This window comes from Diachasma alloeum, unplaced genomic scaffold, assembly GCF_001412515.2.
Source record: "Diachasma alloeum isolate Michigan unplaced genomic scaffold, Dall2.0 Dall_scaffold_00196, whole genome shotgun sequence".
Taxonomy (NCBI): domain Eukaryota; kingdom Metazoa; phylum Arthropoda; class Insecta; order Hymenoptera; family Braconidae; genus Diachasma; species Diachasma alloeum.
Window position 1 is genome coordinate 1008090 of NW_021680361.1, and position 21863 is coordinate 1029952.

General features: G+C 38.0%; 2 protein-coding genes across 10 annotated transcripts in view; one reads left to right on the plus strand and one right to left on the minus strand.

Annotated features, from left to right (window-relative positions):
* Positions 1–21863, minus strand: part of LOC107048707 (disks large 1 tumor suppressor protein) — a 616903-nt gene that overhangs the window by 370081 nt on the left and 224959 nt on the right. For all 6 annotated transcript variants that reach the window (XM_015272036.1, XM_015272039.1, XM_015272037.1 and 3 more), the window contains one exon: positions 14452–14583. In XM_015272036.1, the coding sequence (XP_015127522.1) occupies positions 14452–14583 (132 nt within the window). The remainder of the gene's footprint in view (positions 1–14451; positions 14584–21863) is intronic.
* Positions 2030–8914, plus strand: LOC107048713 (odorant receptor Or1). 4 transcript variants are annotated; one of them, XM_015272050.1, is made up of 7 exons: positions 2030–2190; positions 3050–3416; positions 6353–6810; positions 7000–7099; positions 7418–7522; positions 7600–7755; positions 8729–8914. In XM_015272050.1, exons 1-7 carry the CDS (start codon positions 2087–2089, stop codon positions 8789–8791), a joined length of 1353 nt encoding a protein of 450 aa, XP_015127536.1. In that variant the 5' UTR covers positions 2030–2086; the 3' UTR covers positions 8792–8914. The 4 variants fall into 4 exon arrangements, with proteins under 4 accessions (XP_015127536.1, XP_015127535.1, XP_028982668.1 ...); XM_015272049.1 differs by having other exon boundaries at positions 8712–8882; XM_029126835.1 differs by lacking the exon at positions 7418–7522.

Genomic DNA, 21863 nt, shown 5'->3' on the forward strand with positions numbered 1-21863 from the left:
ACCCAACCCTTGGAAAATTATCATCAATCCTTAACAGAATCAATGAAATTAAATCATTTGTCTTTCTCAAATGTAGGTAATGTTGAGCCTTATCCATTGACATTGAGTAAAAATTGAATTCATGCACTAAATTTTCTAAGTTTTAAATTTTTTGTAAAAATGAATAGTCCCACGATAACTAAAAAAAATGTTCTGAATTCACTGAATGAAGGCTTAAAAAATGTGGTCGGATGCCTTTTTAATCAAGTTCAAAGCTGAAGGCGATAGCAATAATCGTTGTATTGATTTATATAAAAATTTGCAAAATTGTTGTATTTTTGAAAATTGGAATTTCGGCGATATCTTGAGATATCATGCTTCAAATGAATTCAATTATAGCTTAAAACAGTTTCAATGCCACACTGTCGAAATTGAACGATAAGTACGATAGCTATATCTGTTGATGTAATTTTTATTATGATTTTTGCAAATTCCAAATTTCCCATCATACATTAATCATAACCGACAATAACGGCCTAAATGAGGCTTATGTAGACGACAAACCCGTGGAATACAGAGCCGATAAAAAATCCAATTTCAATAACTAGGAAACGAACGAAAATAAAAACGGATTGAACGAAAATATAAACACCGAAACGTAAATGGGAAATATAGCTCCTAAAGTAAATGCCATGTAGTTAGGACGAGAATGTCAGCCCGTGAAGCAACAAAAGTGTGAGGGGAGTGATACGACCGCAAAAACACAATTGATTGTATGCAAGAAAGGGATAATAAGAGTAATGATAATCATAACATTCAGCTAAGTTGAAAATCTGACACAATTGTTTTAAAATCAATCTCATTCAATTCAAGAAGATAAAATAAAATAAACAATGAATTGTATACCATAGAAGAAAATGACGTGCAAAATGACCATTCGGAAGCACATTGCTGATTTGTTAGCAAAAATAACTGTACCATATGAAGACGGCATAGTCGACCAGAATAAATTTTGACGTTTCAAAAAATATTTCACCCTCATTTTTTCCTTTGAAATTTTCTCCAGCAGTGCTCGTCACTCCTGGGCGCCTGGTGAACTTCCTCAACACTTCCATTTAAACTCCAATATAACGCAAGGCAGAAAGTTAGTCGGAGCTAACCTTGTGAGCGTCAAAGACCCGTAAGACTCTCTCGGTGATTTGACAAAAGATATTTGTGATTAAGGTAGAATGAAATTGCGTTTACCGTGATCTTGTTAATCTACCAGTTACCCCAGCGTTGGAAGAGGAAAACTTAATTGCGAAGAAGGATTAAATGCTTGACCTACTCCCCACTATCTCGTTTGGAACAAAGGAGTACTTTTTTCTTCTTAATTAAGAGGAAAAAATGATCCATTTATTGCATGGAAAAATCAATTATCCATTTCCATATTATTCTCTTTTAGTATCTATTTACTACTACTCTAGGCTTGCGACAGTGGCTCCTGAAGGAAACATAAGTCAGAAAACATTTCAAACCTCAAATATCTCATGAATATTGACTGAAACTTTGTATCTTCAAATATTCCCAAAACTCCAAGTCAACAATCGAAATGATCAATACCAGTAATTACCATATACTCCTCAGTGTACGTGTACTTTGGCATGGGGACAATGGTGGGATCCACTAGCCGTTCATTAATACTCCTCAACACGGAATGAGCATATCCCATAATTAATATCGCAAATGGACATACAGTCCAACAACATCCAATAGCAACACTCAACCCCCTCCGACAACCGAATGGAGCCATAATTACTTGCTTAACATGTCCCCTTCCCTAGAGTTTCCTATTTCCAATTTTTGTTTTCCTACTGTCGAACAGGGTCATGAGAAAGCCAAACCTGTTACTCATGAATAAACAATAGCCTCGATGCAACATTCGTGGAGTAGAATTTGTAATGGCAATTTGCTATTTCGATGAAGACTATCAATTAGACATCTGCCCATTCGTTAATAACACATCTGTGTACTGCAGGCAAGTTTTAGTCTAGGTCCGGAAGTTGGACAATACGTCATCGTATTCAGTAGGATTCTACAGCTCACTGGGAAAATACCCTTTTTAGAGATGAACAAGAGCGAGTATAAGCCCGTGAATGCATTCAAACTCAACTTAACCATATGGAAATACGCGGGAATTTGGCCGGCTGGAGTAAAAAATAAATCTCTCAGGTGAGGAAATTGTGCTCTGAATTGTCGGTTTTCAAGGAGATTGTCAAGTAAAGATTAGTTTTTGTTTTGGATTACGTATGGAAGCATCGCATTCGGTAGAATTTTCTATTTTAAAAGGTCTCGAGAGTTTTTGCACATTTGAAAGTACAGTAGACTCCCGTTATAGTTGCACTCGTTACAGTGGCATTTCCGCTTATGTAGATTTTTGGTCTCTCGGCCGCTTTCCTCACTCTACTATCCAGGAGCCGTGGAGGAAACACTGCAGCGTTATCTTCGAGGAGCCATTGTTTCTCAATTCCAGGAAAGCCGAAAAATAAAACACTCTCAATATGAATTTTCGCTCATGAAATTCAGATCCTTCTAAACCATCATGGAAAGAGCTTTGTTAGGATCAGGTGAATTAAATAATGAATCAGAATAAAAAAAATAGCAGCAAGATTGCCGATAAAAAAGTTTAAAAAAGAATTAAGATGAATCTTACAACTAAAACTAGAAGACTAGAACCACTTTGATAAAAAAAAAAGTTTCTTGATAAAAACAATCGGTTGATTATAAAAAAAAATTAATTAAGAGTGTATTGAAATGTTAACGTCATAATTAAAATTATTTCATAAAGCGTTAAATTCAATGAACTCAAAATTGAGTTCTTAGTATTTTTATTTTATGGCTCCCAGTTCTCAAAAACTTCACTCCGGTTGAGCACGTGGTGGAGATAGCAAAATATAGTCACATTCTCCGAATTCGCTTCCCCTCTACCCCATGAATGTGACTATAACGGGAGTGCACTGTAAAAGGCTGATCCAATCTCACTGATAAGAATCTTACTATTGAAAATATCCAATCACCGACTTGTTCACAGATACATCTACTACATCTACAACTCAATATCCCCAACAATCTGGTTTGGTTCATTCTTCATCCTCCAATTTATTCACATCCTTATGGTTATAACGGATTTGGAGAAACTCATGCATTCAATATACTTGATGATTTCCTACTGCGCAATGGCCTGTAAATATCATTCAATTCTGTGGTATCGAAGGAGACTCGAGGAACTATTCAATACACTAAATGAACCAATTTTCAAGCCACGGTTGCCATCCCATTTCGATGTTATGAATGAATCCATGAGAATTGCCAGGAGGGATTCAATCATTTTTTTGTCATCGGGCATCTGTGCTACTATCTTTTGGACATTCTGGCCCCTGTTCGATAAGAAATCAGAGGTGAGTTTTTTAGAACAATGGTTTTATTGAGAAGGTCAATCAGTGATCAGTTCATTTGGGAATTCTATCAGGACCAACATCATTTATCAGGTCTTTGTGAAGCTTCCTACCACTGGCCGAAGACCACTTTCGCCACCTGTATTTTATATTACTTTTTAATCATTACCGTATATATCCAAATAAACATTTCTCGATTCAAGTAGATCGCGACTTTATTGAAGTATTTTTTTACTCGATTCATACAAAAAGACTATAATCTACTCTGGCCGAGTTTTCGACTCATTTTGGTGTATAAAAAAATTGTTTTATGTAAATTGATGGTAATTCAGAATCCATTTGATTAAAAAAGGAAAGATACTTGATTCAAGTCGAGCTCTACTTCAAATTGATATGAATTTTATAGTACGATGCGCAGCGCTCCCAGTGAATTCGTCCACCAGTAGGCCTACTACTGGCTGTTTAAGCACTATCAACGTCATAAAATGACGTCGTACTTCAAAATGTTCTCAATAAAAAAAGGTCCCTCAGTAGATAACAAAGAGAATGCTGTTTATGTTTTAGAAATATTTTCATAGAGTAACGAGATATGGATATTTCAATATGTCACAAAGGTACCCCATTTGAACTGAATACTGCGGGTCCGGTTATAGATACAGATGGACCACAATATTCACTCATTACGTAACGAAACGCCAAAGCAGCTTTCAGACCAAAAAAATAGATAAACGTCAAGATCTCGTAAACCTTGTGTCGATGGGTATATATATTTTGAAAGAACTAGATAGGAGATATTCAGACTAATATTTTGAAAAAATATGAAATCGGATGAATAGTTCTCGACAGCTTTTACAGTACAGTTTTATACACAAAGGTAAATATCTCTAGAACTACTCATTCGATATCCTTCAATGACCTTCGAGGGTATTGAAGAGAAGGCTTTTTAAAATGGAAAGTTCCCCTTCCACATTTGGATCTGAGTACTTTTTTTCCCGCTGTTTGGAAAATAATGTTGGGCGTGATAGGGCAAGGTGGAGTGCGTACACACAGACATTGTCTAAAAACATCATATCTCGACGTTTCATGATATTCTGAGTCATTTCCAATTAAAATTAGAGAACCGAAAAATCGACCAATTATAAAGTTTCCAGTCGGAAGCAAAAAAAAATTAGATTGGCCCATTTTTGGCGTGGTCCATTTTGCCACCATCTTTTCTAGAAATAATTTCATGGACAGGTCTTGTTGTTTATTGTCGTTATGTTGTAGATCCTTAGAAAGTTTCTCAATGGATTTACCTTAGGGTAAAGTGATTTTTTCTTTAAGGTGTCCCTTTTACCCCCATCTCCCCTAACAATATCACACAAAAAATATCAATACCCCCGATATCGCGACGAGGGAATGTCGTGTGACGAGGCATATTCATTTATTTTTTATTATTTTTCTACATATTTTTTCCCACTACACACTGCCCCCTAAAAGGTAAATCCTGCCACCGTTGGATACCCCTTCCCTCACTTTTCCCCTCATCGCCCCTCTGCCCCTGCCCCTGGACATCACGAAGACACCAGCCGAAGGAAGACATCAGTTCCGGCCCCACCCGATCAATTGGAGAAGCCATCGCCTCCTGGAAATTCCCCATACTAGACCCCCGAATATTCACCACCAGCAATAATCCCTTGCGAGACATCCCTGGATTGTGGTCATCGTCACCACTCACCCGTGCTGATTGGCCCCGATTGCTCCCGAATTAAAACCCGAAGGACATCGACACCTGACGAACCCCCACGAATCGCGAAGGAAAAGAAGAGACCGTCACTCGTGCATTAGCTGCCCCGTGAGTCGCCACGTGCCCCGAAAGTAGTAATAGTGAATACAGTAAAATTCGCCCGGAAGTATTGGCGGATAAAAAGAGGATTTTCGATACATCGAGCTCATCCCAGCTCTAGTATTGGTGCCCAGGAAACCCCGAGGTGGAAAGGAGGCTCTCCAGGAAAACGCCCTGGTATTTTGAAGGAGTGCAAGGCGCCGGTGGAATTCCACGTGTTCGCCAGAGTGAAGTCCCATCGTGAGTACGAGTTACCCCCCTCATTTTCCCTCTTGTCCCCACAATATTACCCTTCATACCCCCCAACGGTGAGCCTACATTCTTTTGTTTCTTCCCCATTCAGTTATTATTCTTATATTTAGTTGCATTCCCTCGACACGACTAGCTTCTCCCCTTTTTCTGCATTAGAGTCACTCCCCTTTTTACGTGTACAAAAGTTGCCTGGCCTTACCCATAACCCTAGATCCAAGTAAAAGGCATTTCAAACGTCTTACGACGATCTAATCTGTAAATTACTAGAAATATAGATATTTAGTTAATTTTATCCCTCATTTGTCCTCATTATTTAATTGCCCTAAATCCCCCTTTTAGGAAATAATATTAATTAAATATTGAAGGGTCACAGTCGATATAAAATATCGGAAATCGAAGCTCAAAATATAGATATCACGAAGTATCGATGCAGTACGCACATCTCTAACTTCAATCAAATCGGCGACTTGACTTGACCTTTTTTAGGATTATTTCACGATAGGCCATGCCTATGCGACTCAGAAAATCAAAAGACTTCCTTTCATTGATTCGAACTGGTTCATCTAGAATAACCTATCAAAATTGATATTTTTCATAACGTTTAATGACTAGGAAAACCTGATGATGGCCTGATTATTTCCCGTTGAGGGTTCCTCCGCTCCCCTCTATTTTATTTCAAATGAGACTTCCCTCATAATCATCCGATGATTCATCGGATTCCTTAACTTATTCAGAATGCATGTTCTGGCTACAATCATCAAGACAGTTGACCAAGCTACTGTAATAGTACTGTCTTTTCTAAAATAAAAGTCATCCACTTCCACAATGTCAACTACTTATGCAGTGCCTGTTCTCTTTCCAGGAAAATGAGTTAGCTTACAACATGTGGTGTCCACTAGACATATCCAGATCCCCAACATTTGAGCTAGTCTACGCCTATCAGACAATCGCAATAACCTACAACACCATGTTCAACACAATGACGGACACTGTCATCTGTGGACTTCTGAAAATGATGTCTGGACACCTAGATGTTCTGATAGAAGACTACGGTACGATCTTCGAGGATATCTTCATTTGTCCGGGCGAGGAAACACCTCGAACTGTAGCTGGAAAGAAGCTCATGGAATTGGAAAACGTTGCGCAGGAGACTGAGAAACAATCGGAGATGGGTACGAGAATGAAGAAGCGTTTGGTCCAGAAATCATCTAACAACAACAGCAGATTGGAGATACCCCCTGTTATCATCCCTCAAATTTCCCAAGAGGACATGAAAGCGAGAGTATCCACTTGCGTGGAATTCGCCCTCGCCATAGAGAGGTAAATATTTGGGATGAGGATGATCATGCGTTGCAGCAGCATAGTTAACAAGCATTCTTTTGATGCTGGTTATGACCGTGTCTACTGTGAATCCGTGATTTTTTAGAGAATGGCTGTAATTTTTGGCTGTAATATTCAACACTTTGAGGTGTATGTTTTGCTCAATAAACACGTAAATATTGATTTCAGATTTGCAAATGAAATAAAGGACATTTTCCAAGCTGGTATTCTAGTCCAATTCATCGCAAGCTGTTTGATCGTTTGCGCCAGTCTTTTCGCATTGACAATAGTGAGTAGCCAATTAATTCAGGAATTAACCTCTATCAAGCAATAATAATCAAACTCAGAATAAATCCAATTTAATACGTCCAGAAATAACAATGTCTCCGCGAATGACAAGAGCATAAATATCTGTCATTTCCAGGCTAATCCACAAATGTATTTGCATATCTCGTTAACTCCACCATAATTAATGGATCTGCCATTTCTCCAAAGTGCTGCACGAGTCAGTATACCTTCCGCCACATATCACATCATACTTATCCCAATAACATATACTTTGCAGCAGAACAAATATGTTATTATTGGAATTTCATTAATATTTCAGCTGCCTCCAAAGAGCTTTCAGTTTTTCTCCCTCGCGCAGTATCTAGCCTGCATGCTTATACAAATATTTTTGTACTGTTGGCGGGGAAACGAAGTATCGCTAAAAGCAAGTTTCAATGTATCGACTATAACAAGATATCCAATTGAAAATATGTCCTAATAATTCTAGTTTTTTATGTGCAGTTCAGTGACCTGGCCGATGCTATTTACACGTGTGATTGGACATCATGTGATGAAAGATTCCGGCGTTCAATGGATATCATAATGAGTCGATCCCAGAAGCCCGTGATTTTACTAATTGGAGGTCTTTTCAGTTTATCTGTTGAAACTTTCATTTCGGTGAGTGATTTATGAATGAATTTCAAGTTAAATTGAGCATTTAATGTAGGGGATCATGCGCGTTACCGTTTAATCTTATTAAAGTAACTTTTATTAGCTAATGAAATCATATTGAGGGCTAGTTCAAGCTCTATCTCTAGCAAGTACCAAATTTGCGATGGCTCCTACAGGAAATTACGTAATTCAGAAAACATTTCCAAAACCACGTATCTCAGTGAAAATTCAAAAACACGTTATTCAGAAGTTCTGATTAATCTTCGTTTAGTTTCGTCAAAACTATGAATGAAATTTAAACTGCCAATCATTTGCTCCTAAATTGTTGCAGTTTTTCTTGTTGCTTGAGGAAATCATTCATGGTTTCTATGAATCAAGCCTATCAATCTGTTAGGGATCAGGATTAGCTGATGCCTAGTTACCCACTGATACAGAACGCTAATGCCGAAAAACTAATATCGATAACTGGAAAATTTTTCGCAGATATTAATGCATAGAGTGACAAAGAACCAATTAAATAAAATGAATAAGTAGTTTCAAAATGATTCACCTACCCCTTCATTACCCAACTACATGGAAAATTAATGTTAAAAGAAATGGGATGACAGCAATTTATCAATTACTAAATTGATTGAATATTCGCAGAGCCATAAGAGGTTTGATTTTCTAACGAGTGACGACCAGTATGAAATATTCCCCAAACAAAGAATTATATGAAAATATCTGTAGAAACTTTGTCCGAACAATTAAAATGAAAATGATAAAGGTATCGAGCGAATTAGAGGATATTTAATCAGAGTTACTGAGTTAAGTATTTTTGAATTTTCTCTGGGATACTTGGTTTCTATAATCTCCTCTGAGATATAAAGTTTCAGTCAATATTCTTGAGATACTTGAGTTTTAAAATGTGTTCTGAGTTGCGTAGTTTCCTTTAGGAGCCACCGAAATGATTTCCAGTAAAGTCCTATTCGCTTTCCAGATTCTCAAATCAGCATACTCCTTCTTCATGTTCTTCAAAGAAGTTCAAAACATGTCAAACTAATGTTTACAATTAAAAAGTTGATGACAATGCAGATACCAACACTCACATAGAATGTAATGCACCATTATAACGAAATATAATCATATGCAGAGTTGTTCTAATTTAAACAGCAAAGATCGTTAGCTGACAAGGAAAATTCAAGGCATTCTAGCCATGCCCCAGAGGTGTGTGTGTATTCGTCGGTTATACACTACGAATTGTGCCAGGATGAGGGCGCATAGTTAATGCTTCGTGAAATATTTTCTGAATGCTACATTGCCGAGAGGCACATATAAATAATCGTCTGGTGAAGCTGAACCGAATTATTCTTCATTCCTTCCACGCGACATATATTCAATCGGATTCTAAATAAATTCGTCACCTGTGATTTTTGTGATCGTACAGACCTTCTAGTCCATCGAAAACACGGAATGTAAACAAAAATTTAATTAATCTCGCTTCCGAACAGCATTTCGAAAAAACTCGGTTTTGAGTTAAACCGGAGTTCGTTGACTATTCGTAAATTTGAACCGGAACTCGTCCAGTGATTGAGGAAAATCTAGCAGCGAATATTTTACGTCTTTATTGATGTGGATTTCAAAGGATGGAAATTGGATTTTTCTTTACTGATGAGAAAAAACTAATGTGGGCATTTATTTTTCTTAATAACTGCGACTAAGGGATCGTTTGAACAAGATTCTTTGGAAAGGGAATTTCCATCATTTAAATGTAATTTCGTCTAGGATATTTGATCTGAATGTTTTTTTACCCCCCGAGGACAGCCGAGAGGGAGCGGTATAGGCATTTGATCCAAGCTAAAGCAGTACTGTACACTCCCGTTATAGTCGCACTCATGGGGGAATAGGGAAGTGAATTCGCAGAAGGCGACGGTATTTCTGTCCCCCCCCCCCTTCTCACTGGAGCCATAAAATAAAAATACTAAGGATTTAATTTTCGTTTTATTGAATTTAACGCTTTATTGAATAATTTTAATCATCACGGTAACATTTCGTTACACATTTAATCAACTTTTTATTTATAATCAACTGATTTATTTTATCAAGAAACTGTTTTCTTTATCAAAGTGGTTCTCACCTCCTAGTTTTAGTCGAAAATGCAGCTTAATTCTCTTTTTCTAACTTTTTCATCGGCAATCTTGCTGTTATTTTGTTTATTCTGATTCAATCATCTAATTTACCTGATCCCAACAAAACTAGAACCACTCTCCATGACAGTCTAGAGGGAATTGAATTTCATGATCGAAAATTTATATTTAGAGTATTTTATTTTTCGGCTTTCCTGAAATTGCGAGACAATACCTCCTCGGAGATATCGTTAGAGAGTTTACTCCGGGGCCCGTGAGTAGTAGAGTGGGGGAAGCGGCCGAGCGCCAAAAAATCAATATGGGGGGACATGCAACTTTAACGAGTGCAATTCTCACGGAAGTTTACTGTACGTCAATTCCTGTGTCCAGAAGTAATTCAATGAAAAAAAAGTAGAACAATCAATTTTTGGTGAGGCATGTTTTTTCCGTTTTTTGAATTAATTACTTTGGTTTTCTAAAAATATGCATGAAAAAAAATAATTTGTGCGAATAGAACAAATTAAGACTGAATTCCTTAGCCATCAAAAACGAAAATACACTAGTAGCACTGGAATTTCTTTCACATGAATCTGCGGGGACGATTTAAATTAAGAATAATCATCTTGGAAGTAATCGAACGAAAAGGATCATTCTTCGAACCATTCGTCCTTTTTTATGACTAATTAGTCATAGAATAGAATTCAGAACGATAGAGAAGTTGAACGTAAAAGAAACAGAAATGTTACTAACAGAGAAAATTGAAAAATGGCCGTATAAGATTTTAGAAAAGATGAAAAAGAAAAAAACACGAAAAACTGCAACTGGATGAATGTAGCAATAAGGAAAAAACTGATTGAAACCCCCCAACAGAATAGTTGTGTATTGGATATTTAAAACAAAATTTAAAAACACTAAAAATTGACACCGAACACCCCAGACAAAAAAGTTGTAAATTCAAAAGGAAAAAAAACAGAACGAAAACTCAATGAGATATAGGGAATTTCATATTTCGTCAAGCCATATTCATCCACTTTTTAAAATTATATTTATAGAGTTTTGGCTCTCAATTTTTATTTTTCATTTTTTCAAGTCAGTCAACTTGCAACTTTTGTGTTACGGGTTTCGAGTATTCAATTTTTCAGTTATTAGTTTATTCTTCTAGAAATAGGTGATCCATTTTCCACTTTCCCGACTATTCCAATGTTGTGTGTTTACAACCACCATTGGTCAACAGCTGCATCATCCGATGTGGAATGACAAGTCACCAAGTTGTAATGGAACCGGGTGATGTACCTGAATTGCAGTGTAAACGAAGGAGAAGAGCGTAGTAGTATCGCTCCATATTGTGACATGTAACTCCAAACTGCCGCAAAGCATGGCATCCTCTTGAAAACTACTGTAACCTCTCTCAAACTCCGGACCGAAATCTACAGTGCGTGGAGACCCTTAATAAAACTTGAATTAAACGGCTGTGGCTCGGATAATTCACTGGGGTTCGGGATATGAATGTGGCGAGGGGTGGATGCTTGTGTTGCGATTGAGCAGATTACATAGGGTGCGGGACAATTAGTCGAGGGAAATAATCGTTAAATTGTCAACTTTGACTGGCACCATTGTATTGTCAATTTGCAATGGACCAGTGACCAGATTCGATGTTACTAAGCTACAGGGATGTCCCTCTTTGCCCCGACGTTAACCCAGAGGAGGGGTATATGCTTTTGTTAAGAGCTCACGTAATTTCCCATTGGCCTTCTTCGGACATAACTCTACAAGAAATATCACAAAAGAAGAAAATTATAGCATGGTCCTTTGTTTGGTTAACAATCTTAATTCCTCAAAAATTGCAAAATAAAAAATGGTTTTAGAGAACTAACTACCTAAGACGAAAATTCAGTAGTCACCAAACAAAAAAACTGTTGACATCCTAGGTAAATATAGTTAGCGGGCAAAATTCATTCATTTCACATCTAGTATTCAACACCACCTTTAAAATAGTTTGTTGGTGATTGGTATAACCTTAGAATTCGGATATCTTGAAAGGTACTACTTTGGTGTAAAAAAGTAAAAGTCGTGGGTTCTTGAGTGCATTATTCCTGTGGTCCTTTCTTATTATTCAGTAACTCCATCGTACCTTCTTACAAAAATAAAATTTACATTTCGTGTAAGTACATCTTCATTGTGAAGATATCAACTTGTTGGTGAAAAATTCAATGCTCACCAACTTTTGGCCGGACCCATGACAAGGACATGATTGGTGAAGAGTCCCAAAAAAGAAAATACGAAAAAATTATAGATTACGTATACTCGAATTTAATGAATGGGCCTTTGGTGTTGGGTACCATTGACTACTAAACGATTTGCAATCATCCTCTGCTTTCAGAGTTCAATTATGTTTATATGTTCCCGCTAGCTTGAATTTTCATGGCACCTTTGGTATGCTTCTTCAAGAATTTGAGAGGTCTTCGCAGCTAATCGCATTTCAGTAACATCGGGTCAAAAATGTCGTACGATCTGAAGTAATCTAGATATCAGCCTATCGGCCTTTACCCGCGTAAAATCGATCGTAAGGAATTACAGATTCAATTCAATTAATTATCCGAATTATTCCAAATTGAATATAAAACGCAGAATTTGTTACTGCAAGTATCCCCAGAAACAGCTAAAAAACCAACCTTCCAATGCTCTCACGTTGACTTTTCCTGCGAGTCGAAAAAAAAAAATCCTTTGATCACGCACCGAACCTACAGCAGAGCGCGAGCGGGAGCTACCTCAGTCGAAATAATAGTGGGACTACGACAATACAATGGGTCACCAGTAATTCATTGCTTTGTTCCAACCGCGAGAACAAAAGTGCACGTACGCTGGCACTGGGCTGTACTTGAGTAGCACGTAGGAGAGCTTAAAAAATTTCACCATTAACCAATGTCATTTGCGGGGATAGAGTATTAGCCTCGAGTGCTGAAGAAAAGCGCGTTGATACGTATAGTGACTTCACTTTTACTGAATTTAACGATGACTTAACTACTGCATGCGCGAGTTAGACTTTTGCATATGATAAAATGGAGAGTCTTTCTTGCAAAATGTTGGACTCTATTGCTGATTTGCATCAAAAGTTGAAATTGCAGCCGGTGAAGTGGAGATATTACAAAGGAGAGTGATACTTGAACATTCATAATACTAGAGAGTAATATTACGTTTCGTCTCTTGATAGAAATTCAAATTGAGATAATATTATTCAAAAGGTAAATCACTTTTTAGTCATTTATTTTGCATTTTTTGTGAATGTTGTCTTTGAAATGAGAATTCCTTCTCTGGTTTTTTTCTCTCACCAAGAAGATTGTCATCGATGCCTCATTAGCAACTCACATTCCCCACAAAGAACCGCGTTCAGAATTTTTTCATATCTTCCAGAAATATGCTCATAGGATGATGAGCGTCCATAGCTCCGGCGAGACAGTGACAAGGGGACTTTTCATCTCAACGATAAAGTAAGTCTTGTGAAAATTTTTTTGTCTCATATATAACACCACAATGAGTGGCGATGTGAATTTCCACAGGAGCTTCGACATATTCAGCTCGGTGGGTTCTCATTATAGAGAGAAAGATACACAGACGCAATTTGTTGTTGATTCTGGAGTGGCTGGAGATGAGCAAAGGAATGGTTTCAATATGGACTTATGAGAATTCTTAGAAGTGAGCGTTTTCAAAGGAAGTTGTCAATCTGAAGGCTGTCTGATCTTTTTATGAGAATCAGAAATCTAATTTGACTCTGTTTGCTCAGGTGAGTCGATTTAAGAAAGATATTCCGTTAATCACAAAGCACAGGCGATGTAATAATCATCTCTACGACAATGTAAATGATGGAGTGAAACTTGTGGAAAATCTTCTCTGTCTTATAGAGAACACCACAATGAACGAGGTGAATTCACAGAGAAGCTCTGACACCTGCAGTTCGGTGGATTTTCATTATGGAGGAAGAGATACGCAGATGCAACTCGTTGATTCTAGGGTTTTGCGAGATGAGCAAAGGAATGGTTTCAATATGGACTAATGAAAATCCTTGGAAGTGAGCGTTTCCAAAGAATGTTATCAACCTAAATGTTCTCCGATCTTTTTCTGAGAATCAGGAATCTAAATATTCCGACTATTCTATAGTACTATCTAATATAATTTCTTATTATATAGCTGAAACAGTTTTCTCTTCAATGAGAGGACTTCTAATGTAGAACATAATGATCCTTCTCCTCTCTCATATTAACCATCAATTCTCGAAATGGCGATCGCCCTCAACAACCATAATCCAATTTCGAAAATGCGATAATCACGAAGCACCGGAGACGTCAACCTAATCTCCACTACCACACAGAATATCCATACGCACTTCATGCACGTTGAGAGCGCATAATCTTGGAGATCGTGTTCCTCAGTTCATACTCTGTTATCAAGTTAAAACACAAGGCAAACTAACTCTATGTTCACCTGTTGTCCTCTACCGTTGTCTGTTAATCTCTTCAACAACCTTGACAAGTAACCAAAAACTACTCCGGAAAATTGAGGTACATGAGAACTAACGCGAATCACGGTCTCAGTTACTCACCTAAGAGAGCCTGGAAGAGCCTGCTCTTGAAGATTCTAATTACACGCTCGATGGCGAGTCGTAACTGCTTATCCTGAGGCCTTGTAAGCTTGGCACGGTAATCCTCCAGGAGCTCCAATGCTCGATGAGCCTCTGCAATGAAAGAAAAACGAAATTTTCATCAGTTTCCAGGACATTTAGATGCAAAAAATAGTCTGCGATTAATTGATGCGAGAGACAAACTATTCGGGACTTGAAAGTTATCGTTTTTACTCAGACAGTAGATTTCTCTTCACCAAAAAGATCGAATATATGTCGACAAATATTTGTTATCCTCATTTTCACTTTCATATAATAAATCGGTATTCATTGATGCATGGTCAATAAACGGAGCAATCACTCCCTCAAGATGAGTTGATGAAAAAGAAACTGAAAATTCATTAACATAAAAAAAAATTCATAACAACTTGAAGCATCCACTGCGGAAAAAAAACTCGTTACGAAGTTACCTCTGGTATCGATTGGATACTGGCTTGAGATATTTCAGCTGCTTTGAGGGAGGAGACTAGCATCTACTTTCATCCTATTTTTATCACATTCGTCCCCAATAAGCCGATTACGAAGATGAAATACTCCTTGCCGGGAGATGGTACTATGCGAGTTATGAAATTGAATAATGTTGGGTATTGAAGATGTACAGACATCAATTAGAAAGAATGATTAGAAATTTTTGGAAACTCGTCAGACGAGTTATAGGAAGTGAATAATTAGTCAATATTTTGCAGTGCTTAATTCCTAAAAGAATCGAAAATTTTAATGGCAAGGATGCGAGAAAAATCATGCAAAGAAAGTGATGTTGTGAAATTCAATTGAGTTCCTCTTAGTCCCTGCAATTTTTCTCCAATATTCTGTCCAGTGCTCGAAAAAATTCAATTATCCTATGATCAGATTTTCACAAGAAAACTTTCTTCTTCCACCTAAATATTAAAACCCTGAAACCTCTTGGATGAAAATAAAGGAAGAGTCGCAGAGGAAACTTTTCCTATAATTTATGGTCAAACTTCAAACAGTGGTGTGGCTGAAAAGAGAGAAAAGGAATTTTATGTCTCAAAATTTGTCTGTAGTATTCGTAAGAATGGATTTTGTCAGATACCTCTTAAAGCATATATCTCAGTTGCCACCTTCATATAACACTTGAATTGACAAGGCAGGTAGGAATTGACGAAGAAAACAGGACTGGTCAAGCCTTGAACCAAGGCTCATAAATGCTGGTGAGGGCTGGCATCCAAGCTTGGATCAGACCTCATTGAGCCCTGAAATGATAACCACGTTCTCAGGCTGGGTGACGAGGCTTTAACGCGGCCTGGGAAGAAGGGTTCATTCAAGCTTCGAAATACCAAATATAATTGTTTTTCAAAATATTATCTCATTATTTATGTTTATTAGTATTATTTAACGATTGCTGATTATCCCATAATGTCCAGTATCAATAGGAATGAAAAGAAAAAAGTTGCACCCGCCGGAGTTCGATCCTAAGTGTTTCTGATCTCTAGTCCGATACCTTATCCACTTGGCCATTCAGACAATTGTTGAAATGTAGAATTTCATTTTGGTATATGAAGTACTGGGCGTGTAATGTATTTGTTTTTCTGCTTCAACCATTAACAACTGTTTTTTTTGTATTCCAATATATCAATGGATCAAAAACTAATTAATTCATTTTTTTAACGAAATTTGGGAAACCTCTCTGGCCAAGGGCTGCGGCAAGCCTTGTCCAGACCTAGCTCAATTGGTTTGACGGGAGGTCACGGTAATGCCTAGTGACTAGATAGAGAGACTTTTCTTCGTTGATAAATATGAAATTATTGACGAGGAAGGTAACAATTGGTTGGAAAGTAACCTTGGTTGAGCCTTGAGTGAGTTTTTCCGTATTCAGCATCAATACTCCAAGCCTGAACTAAGCCTGAATTAAGGCTCCCCAAAAGCCCCATCTATCACCCTCATTTCAGGCTGAAGCGAAGGCTAAGATCAAGCCTGCTCCAGGCTTGTGTCACTGAGCCTCGCCAAACCAAGGCTCGTACAAGCTTGTTCCCATTATCAGCCTATTCAATTCCCACTTTGGAAGCTGATGTTGTTACTAATGTAGCTACTGGAAGTGATTCAACGTCAAATTCATCATCCTTATATATTTTAATCGCCTTTATACACGGAGCTGACTAAATATGTTCTCAACAGAACAATGGGGCACCTCTGCAAATGAATCTGAGGAAATTAAGAGAATAAGATCCATTCTCACTGAGATCGATGATAGACAGGGTGAATTGCGACATAATGTTCCAATGCATCTGTTATCAAGGCCAATTGAATGTTCACGTTAGTCGTGAAGGCAAGACTCTTTCAAACACTTCTACAACACTAAATCTGAGTTGCAATACGCCTGAGAATACGTAAGGTGTACATCACCGGAGTGATGTTCTTACCAATTGGGCTAATGGGGGACCACATTCACCATTAAATTGAGCATATATATTACAATCGTCTTCATACACGGAGCTAACCAAATATATTCTGACCAGAATAATGGGGCACCTCTGCAAATACATCTGAGACAGGAAATTAAGAGAATATAATCCATTCTCACTGACATCGATGATAGAGAGGGTGAATTGCGAGATAATTTGCTGATGCATCTGTCATCAAAGCAAATTTAATATTCACTGCAGTCGTGAAGGTAAAACTCTTTCAGGCACCTCTACAATATTGAATCTGAATTGGAATACGCCTTAGTATTTTCAACCGAATTAATTGCATTACTAGGAGTCATCGCATTCACCATCAAATTGATCATCTTTGCATATTTCACCCCTATACACGGAGTTGACAAAAGATGCTATCCATAAAGCAATAGGGTACCTCAGAAAATGCATCTAAGAGAGGAAATTGAGAACTAATTCCGTTTCTAAACCGAAACCAATTCAATGTTCGCCGAATATGCATGTTTTCCAACATCAAACGCTCCTTAAGTATTTTACAAAGGGCAGAAAACAAAACGAGTGAAAATAGAATGAAAAAGTCAACACATAATGAAGGAAGTGGTTCAAGAATGTCAGGAAACACCCAGCCAATGCACAAGGCAGGAATCCGTCTGTCCCACTCAAATTCCTTTCACATTTTCTTTCCCCATAAAAGCACCTTGATAACGGTGATCGTAACACATTCACTCTATGGCTACGATCAAACATGAGCGTTTTAGATCATAAAGTCAGCGACAAACGAGCTGCGAATACTCGTCACCGAGGTCCAAGAAAAATTATGATTATGACATCGACTCGTTAATAACATCTTCAAAACAATGGACGATTACAGCCGCTCGTAGAAGGTAACTTTAGATTCAAGTTCGATCAATACATCTTATCGCCTCAAGTGCTTCCAGTTCACTAACCACTGATCTTTCTACTACCAATCCCCTGAAACATCCGGGGATGTTCCCCCTTCCCGAATATGGGAGGGGAAGAAACATGTGATCGACGAGCTAAGCATGTGAAGAACGGTAGGTATCGATTAACCCGATAATTCTTTGTTCCGAGATGTTTATCATGGGGAGTACTAGGTAACTGAAACGATCATTAACAGTGTTACGGATTGGTTATTCAATCCTCTGGGAGATAAAATTATGAGGCGTAGAATGAACATTATTGAATATATTGGAGTCTTTTTGTGAACATATTTGCTTTTCTTGTGATTGTATATTGGCGGGCAGGAGTTCCTAAAAATTGCTGAAGGTGTTTTATTAAAACGCTTGAAAAAATTAAGAATAATGCAAAAAATATTAACAATCTGGAAAGAGTTTTTTTGGAAAAATCTTCTGGAGATTTTTATACATCAGAATATTGTATTGCACAGAAGACATCATTATTTTCTGATAAAAAAACATTTCATAGCGGAGTTTCGGTTTCCAGGGCAGAAGACTCTTAACCGAAAGATCGCTTGATGGGACCAAAGCGGATACGGGGCTTACGTTATTACTTTGTAGGTCGTATATCATGAAAAGTCACCTATGATCTCGGCAAAAGGACCAGAAGATACTTAGCGCGGAAAAATTCGAAGTGCAGGAGTACAAGGTACCTTAGGGTTGTTACCTGAAGATTGCTTTCACATCTTCCTCCACCCTTAGAAACGCCTGGGACATAGTAACTTAAACATACATATTCAGTCGACGTGTACGACTGAACATGAGCGTTACTTCAAGACGAACAGCAAATAAAGCGAAAATAACCTCGGCAGCCGGGTCCCAGAAGAAGTACTGGCGATTGTATCGACTTCGTAATGACGCCAACGATGAACGGAGTTATGAAGCTGTTTCTTCTTGTCGATATGTGCTAGTGATGGCGTCTTTATCGTTCAATCAATTTTATCTGCCGAATTGATATTGAGTCGTTCCTGAAAGGATTGAAATCGAAGAAACTGGAACGGAGGTTTCGCCAATACTAGCAAGTGTTCGTCCGAATTTGGCACCTTGGCTAGTGGATTTGAAAGTGATAACATAAATGTAGAGCTAATTTACGAGTGTCGCGCTAGTGTTGGACCAAAGTCGGTTGGAAAGCGTCGGCCCAATCCTGGACAACTTGCGCGTTTAAAGCTTAAGCAGCCAGTATTACGTCAATGTTATGCCAAGATTGTATAATGAAAACCGAAATATGATGTAATGATACCAACGATGAACGTAGTTATGAAGTTGTTTTTTCTTGTCGAAGCGTTCTAGTGATACCGTCGCTACCGCTCAATCAATTTCGTCTGCCGAATTGATATTGATTCGTCCCTGCAAGGATTGGAATGGAAGAAACTGGAATGGCGGTTTCGCCAGCACTGGCGAGTGTTGGTTGGAATTTTGGCTAGTGAATTTGGAAGCAATACCATAAGAGCAAGCCTTATTCCTAAGTGTCGGGCCAGTGTTGGCTCAAAGTGGGTTGAAAAGCGTCGGTTCAAGCCTGGACCAAAACTGATTCGTTTAAAAATAAGGCAGCCAGTATTACGCCAATGTCATTCCAAGGTTGAATAAAGTAAAGCAAATAATTTCTAGTCTCAAGAGATCAGACTGATAAAGAAAACAATTGTCATTCTTACAGAAACTCATTGAGAACATATGTACATAACGTAGAGGCAACCTGGAGCAACATATCCAATCATCTCGAGTGCTGCAAGCTCAATCCACCTAGCTGACCCACGAAGCTCCCTGTCGTCAATCATTTGGTCAGTAGATGCTTTAGTTTCTTGGCACTTCAACCGATGGAGTGGGTGATCGTGAATCTAAGCACGCGCTGAAGAACGAGAGCTGTCGAATGAGCCAATAATTCTTTGGTCAGAGTCATTTATAATCCGGGCGTGCTTGGTGAATGAAACGATCGTTAACGCGATTATCGGTTCATGTTGGTCGACTATAAGCGAAAAGAGGTGTGAAGTAAGAGATATATGACCATTTCCAATAATCTCATTATAGTGTGTCGACGATTTCGAATCCTTATTTGGAGCTTTGATAATGATCCGAGTCCATTTTTTGCTCAATCTAGAGAAAGCATTATTCTAAATAATTGTTGCCTTTTTCCATCCTTTTTAACATTAGTGTATTTCTTATAACTAGACTCTCATATTTATGTAGATATTACGACCACTCTCCATGCCAACTCAGCAGAAAATTGACGCTTATCTCGCAATAACCTTGGTATGTTTTTCCTGGTGAAAATTAGGAAGTTATACACAAGGTAACCCTTAACGAGTCCTTTTCCAAATCCTCCAACATGAGAGGCTGAGGTGAATTAGTAGTCACGAGATCGTTAATGTCTACTAGAGAACCGGAGACTTAACCGCGGTAATAAAACCTGGTTGACTTGGCTGGCGTAACTCATACAATTCTCTCATATCTATTAATTTTTTATTTCCATTACGAAATTCCTGTTCGGGGAACTTCAGCAAATATTCAATTGTCGGACGTTTTCGGGAAAATCATTGGGTACCAGATGCCAATAGTTTTGCCGGAGATCCATTGGAGATGTCCACTTTAAGCGGTCAACGATCGACCACTTGGAGGAACGACAATCCTCGACTCGTCCGCTTTAGCTAACACTTTCCGCCTCCACTTTTGGTAATACGGCGAGACTCAATAGCTGCCTATATCCAACATAATGTCATATATCGATGACTGAATCAGCTTCCGTAATGTCAGGAAAATCTAGTGTTTCCAGTGTTGGAGAAAGCCAAGATTTAAATATACAAAATTATTGCAGCTAGACTTTTGTAGATATTATTGGAGTTTTAGAATAAGTTGGTGAATGAATAGTAAACAGGCAAAATGAATTTTTTACTCCAAATTGAAATTGAAATTGAAATTAATTCTGGATAATTAACGAGTTTATCCCAGTGAGAGACGCATGAAACACTGCTTAGAAAGCAAATAGAGACTCAAAATAACCACCTAAAATCTTGGAAAGCTCTAAATTCAACCTCGATTAATACACTCAGATTTGCATCACTCTGAGCATTATCCAGGACCACTACGAGCCCAACACACCAACCATCGTGTCCTACGTCATGCAGATTGACAATTAGAATCTGAAAATTCCTCCTCCCTGGAATTATATTTAAATTAAATTCAAATATTAATGTGTATAAAAACAATTACAAATAAATTACTGACGGTGCGCATCAACGATCTACATAGTTTCAGCCTATAGTCCGTGTATGTGTCATTGTCATATTCCATACAACCGACAGGAGATTTAATTACACCTCTATCTCTGAGGAATTCAATCATGGATTGATGTCTTCGACAAAGGTTTTACAAATTTTCCAGTATCATGATGGCTGGATATATTCGAGCAAAAATAATAACAATACACCGCAAGCAGCAGTATCACTTTATATGCTCAAATTCATAGAATCTCCAATACTCAAGTTGGATACTTAAAATTCATCAGAAAATGCATCAATAATACAGAAAAATGTACCGACGGTGGTGGCTGTGCGGTTAGAGTGTAGGATTGACATGTGAGAGACCCTGGTTCGATTCCTGGGTGGGGAGTTAAAATTTGTGACACTCTAAAGCTCACGGTTTCATTTGTAAAGCGGGAGTCTCGCAAGAGACGACTGTACCTGGGCAGGTTTTTCCCTTGTCCTTCAGCGAATGCGGTACGGGGGGTTGGAGGGTGGGAAGGGAACATTTCAGTAGTAAAAACCCGAAAGGGTATACGGAAGAAAAAAAAAATTTCTACAGAAAAATGTGTCGAATTTGATAATTATTTAAATTTATAATCATTGGTTGGAGTAGTTGTATGCGTTGATTACCGAATTAATCAGGCTGAAAGATCACTCTACGTGATTCATCAAAAGGACCGATGACCCTAGATACCGATTTGAGTAAATAGTGTACCCAGAATGAG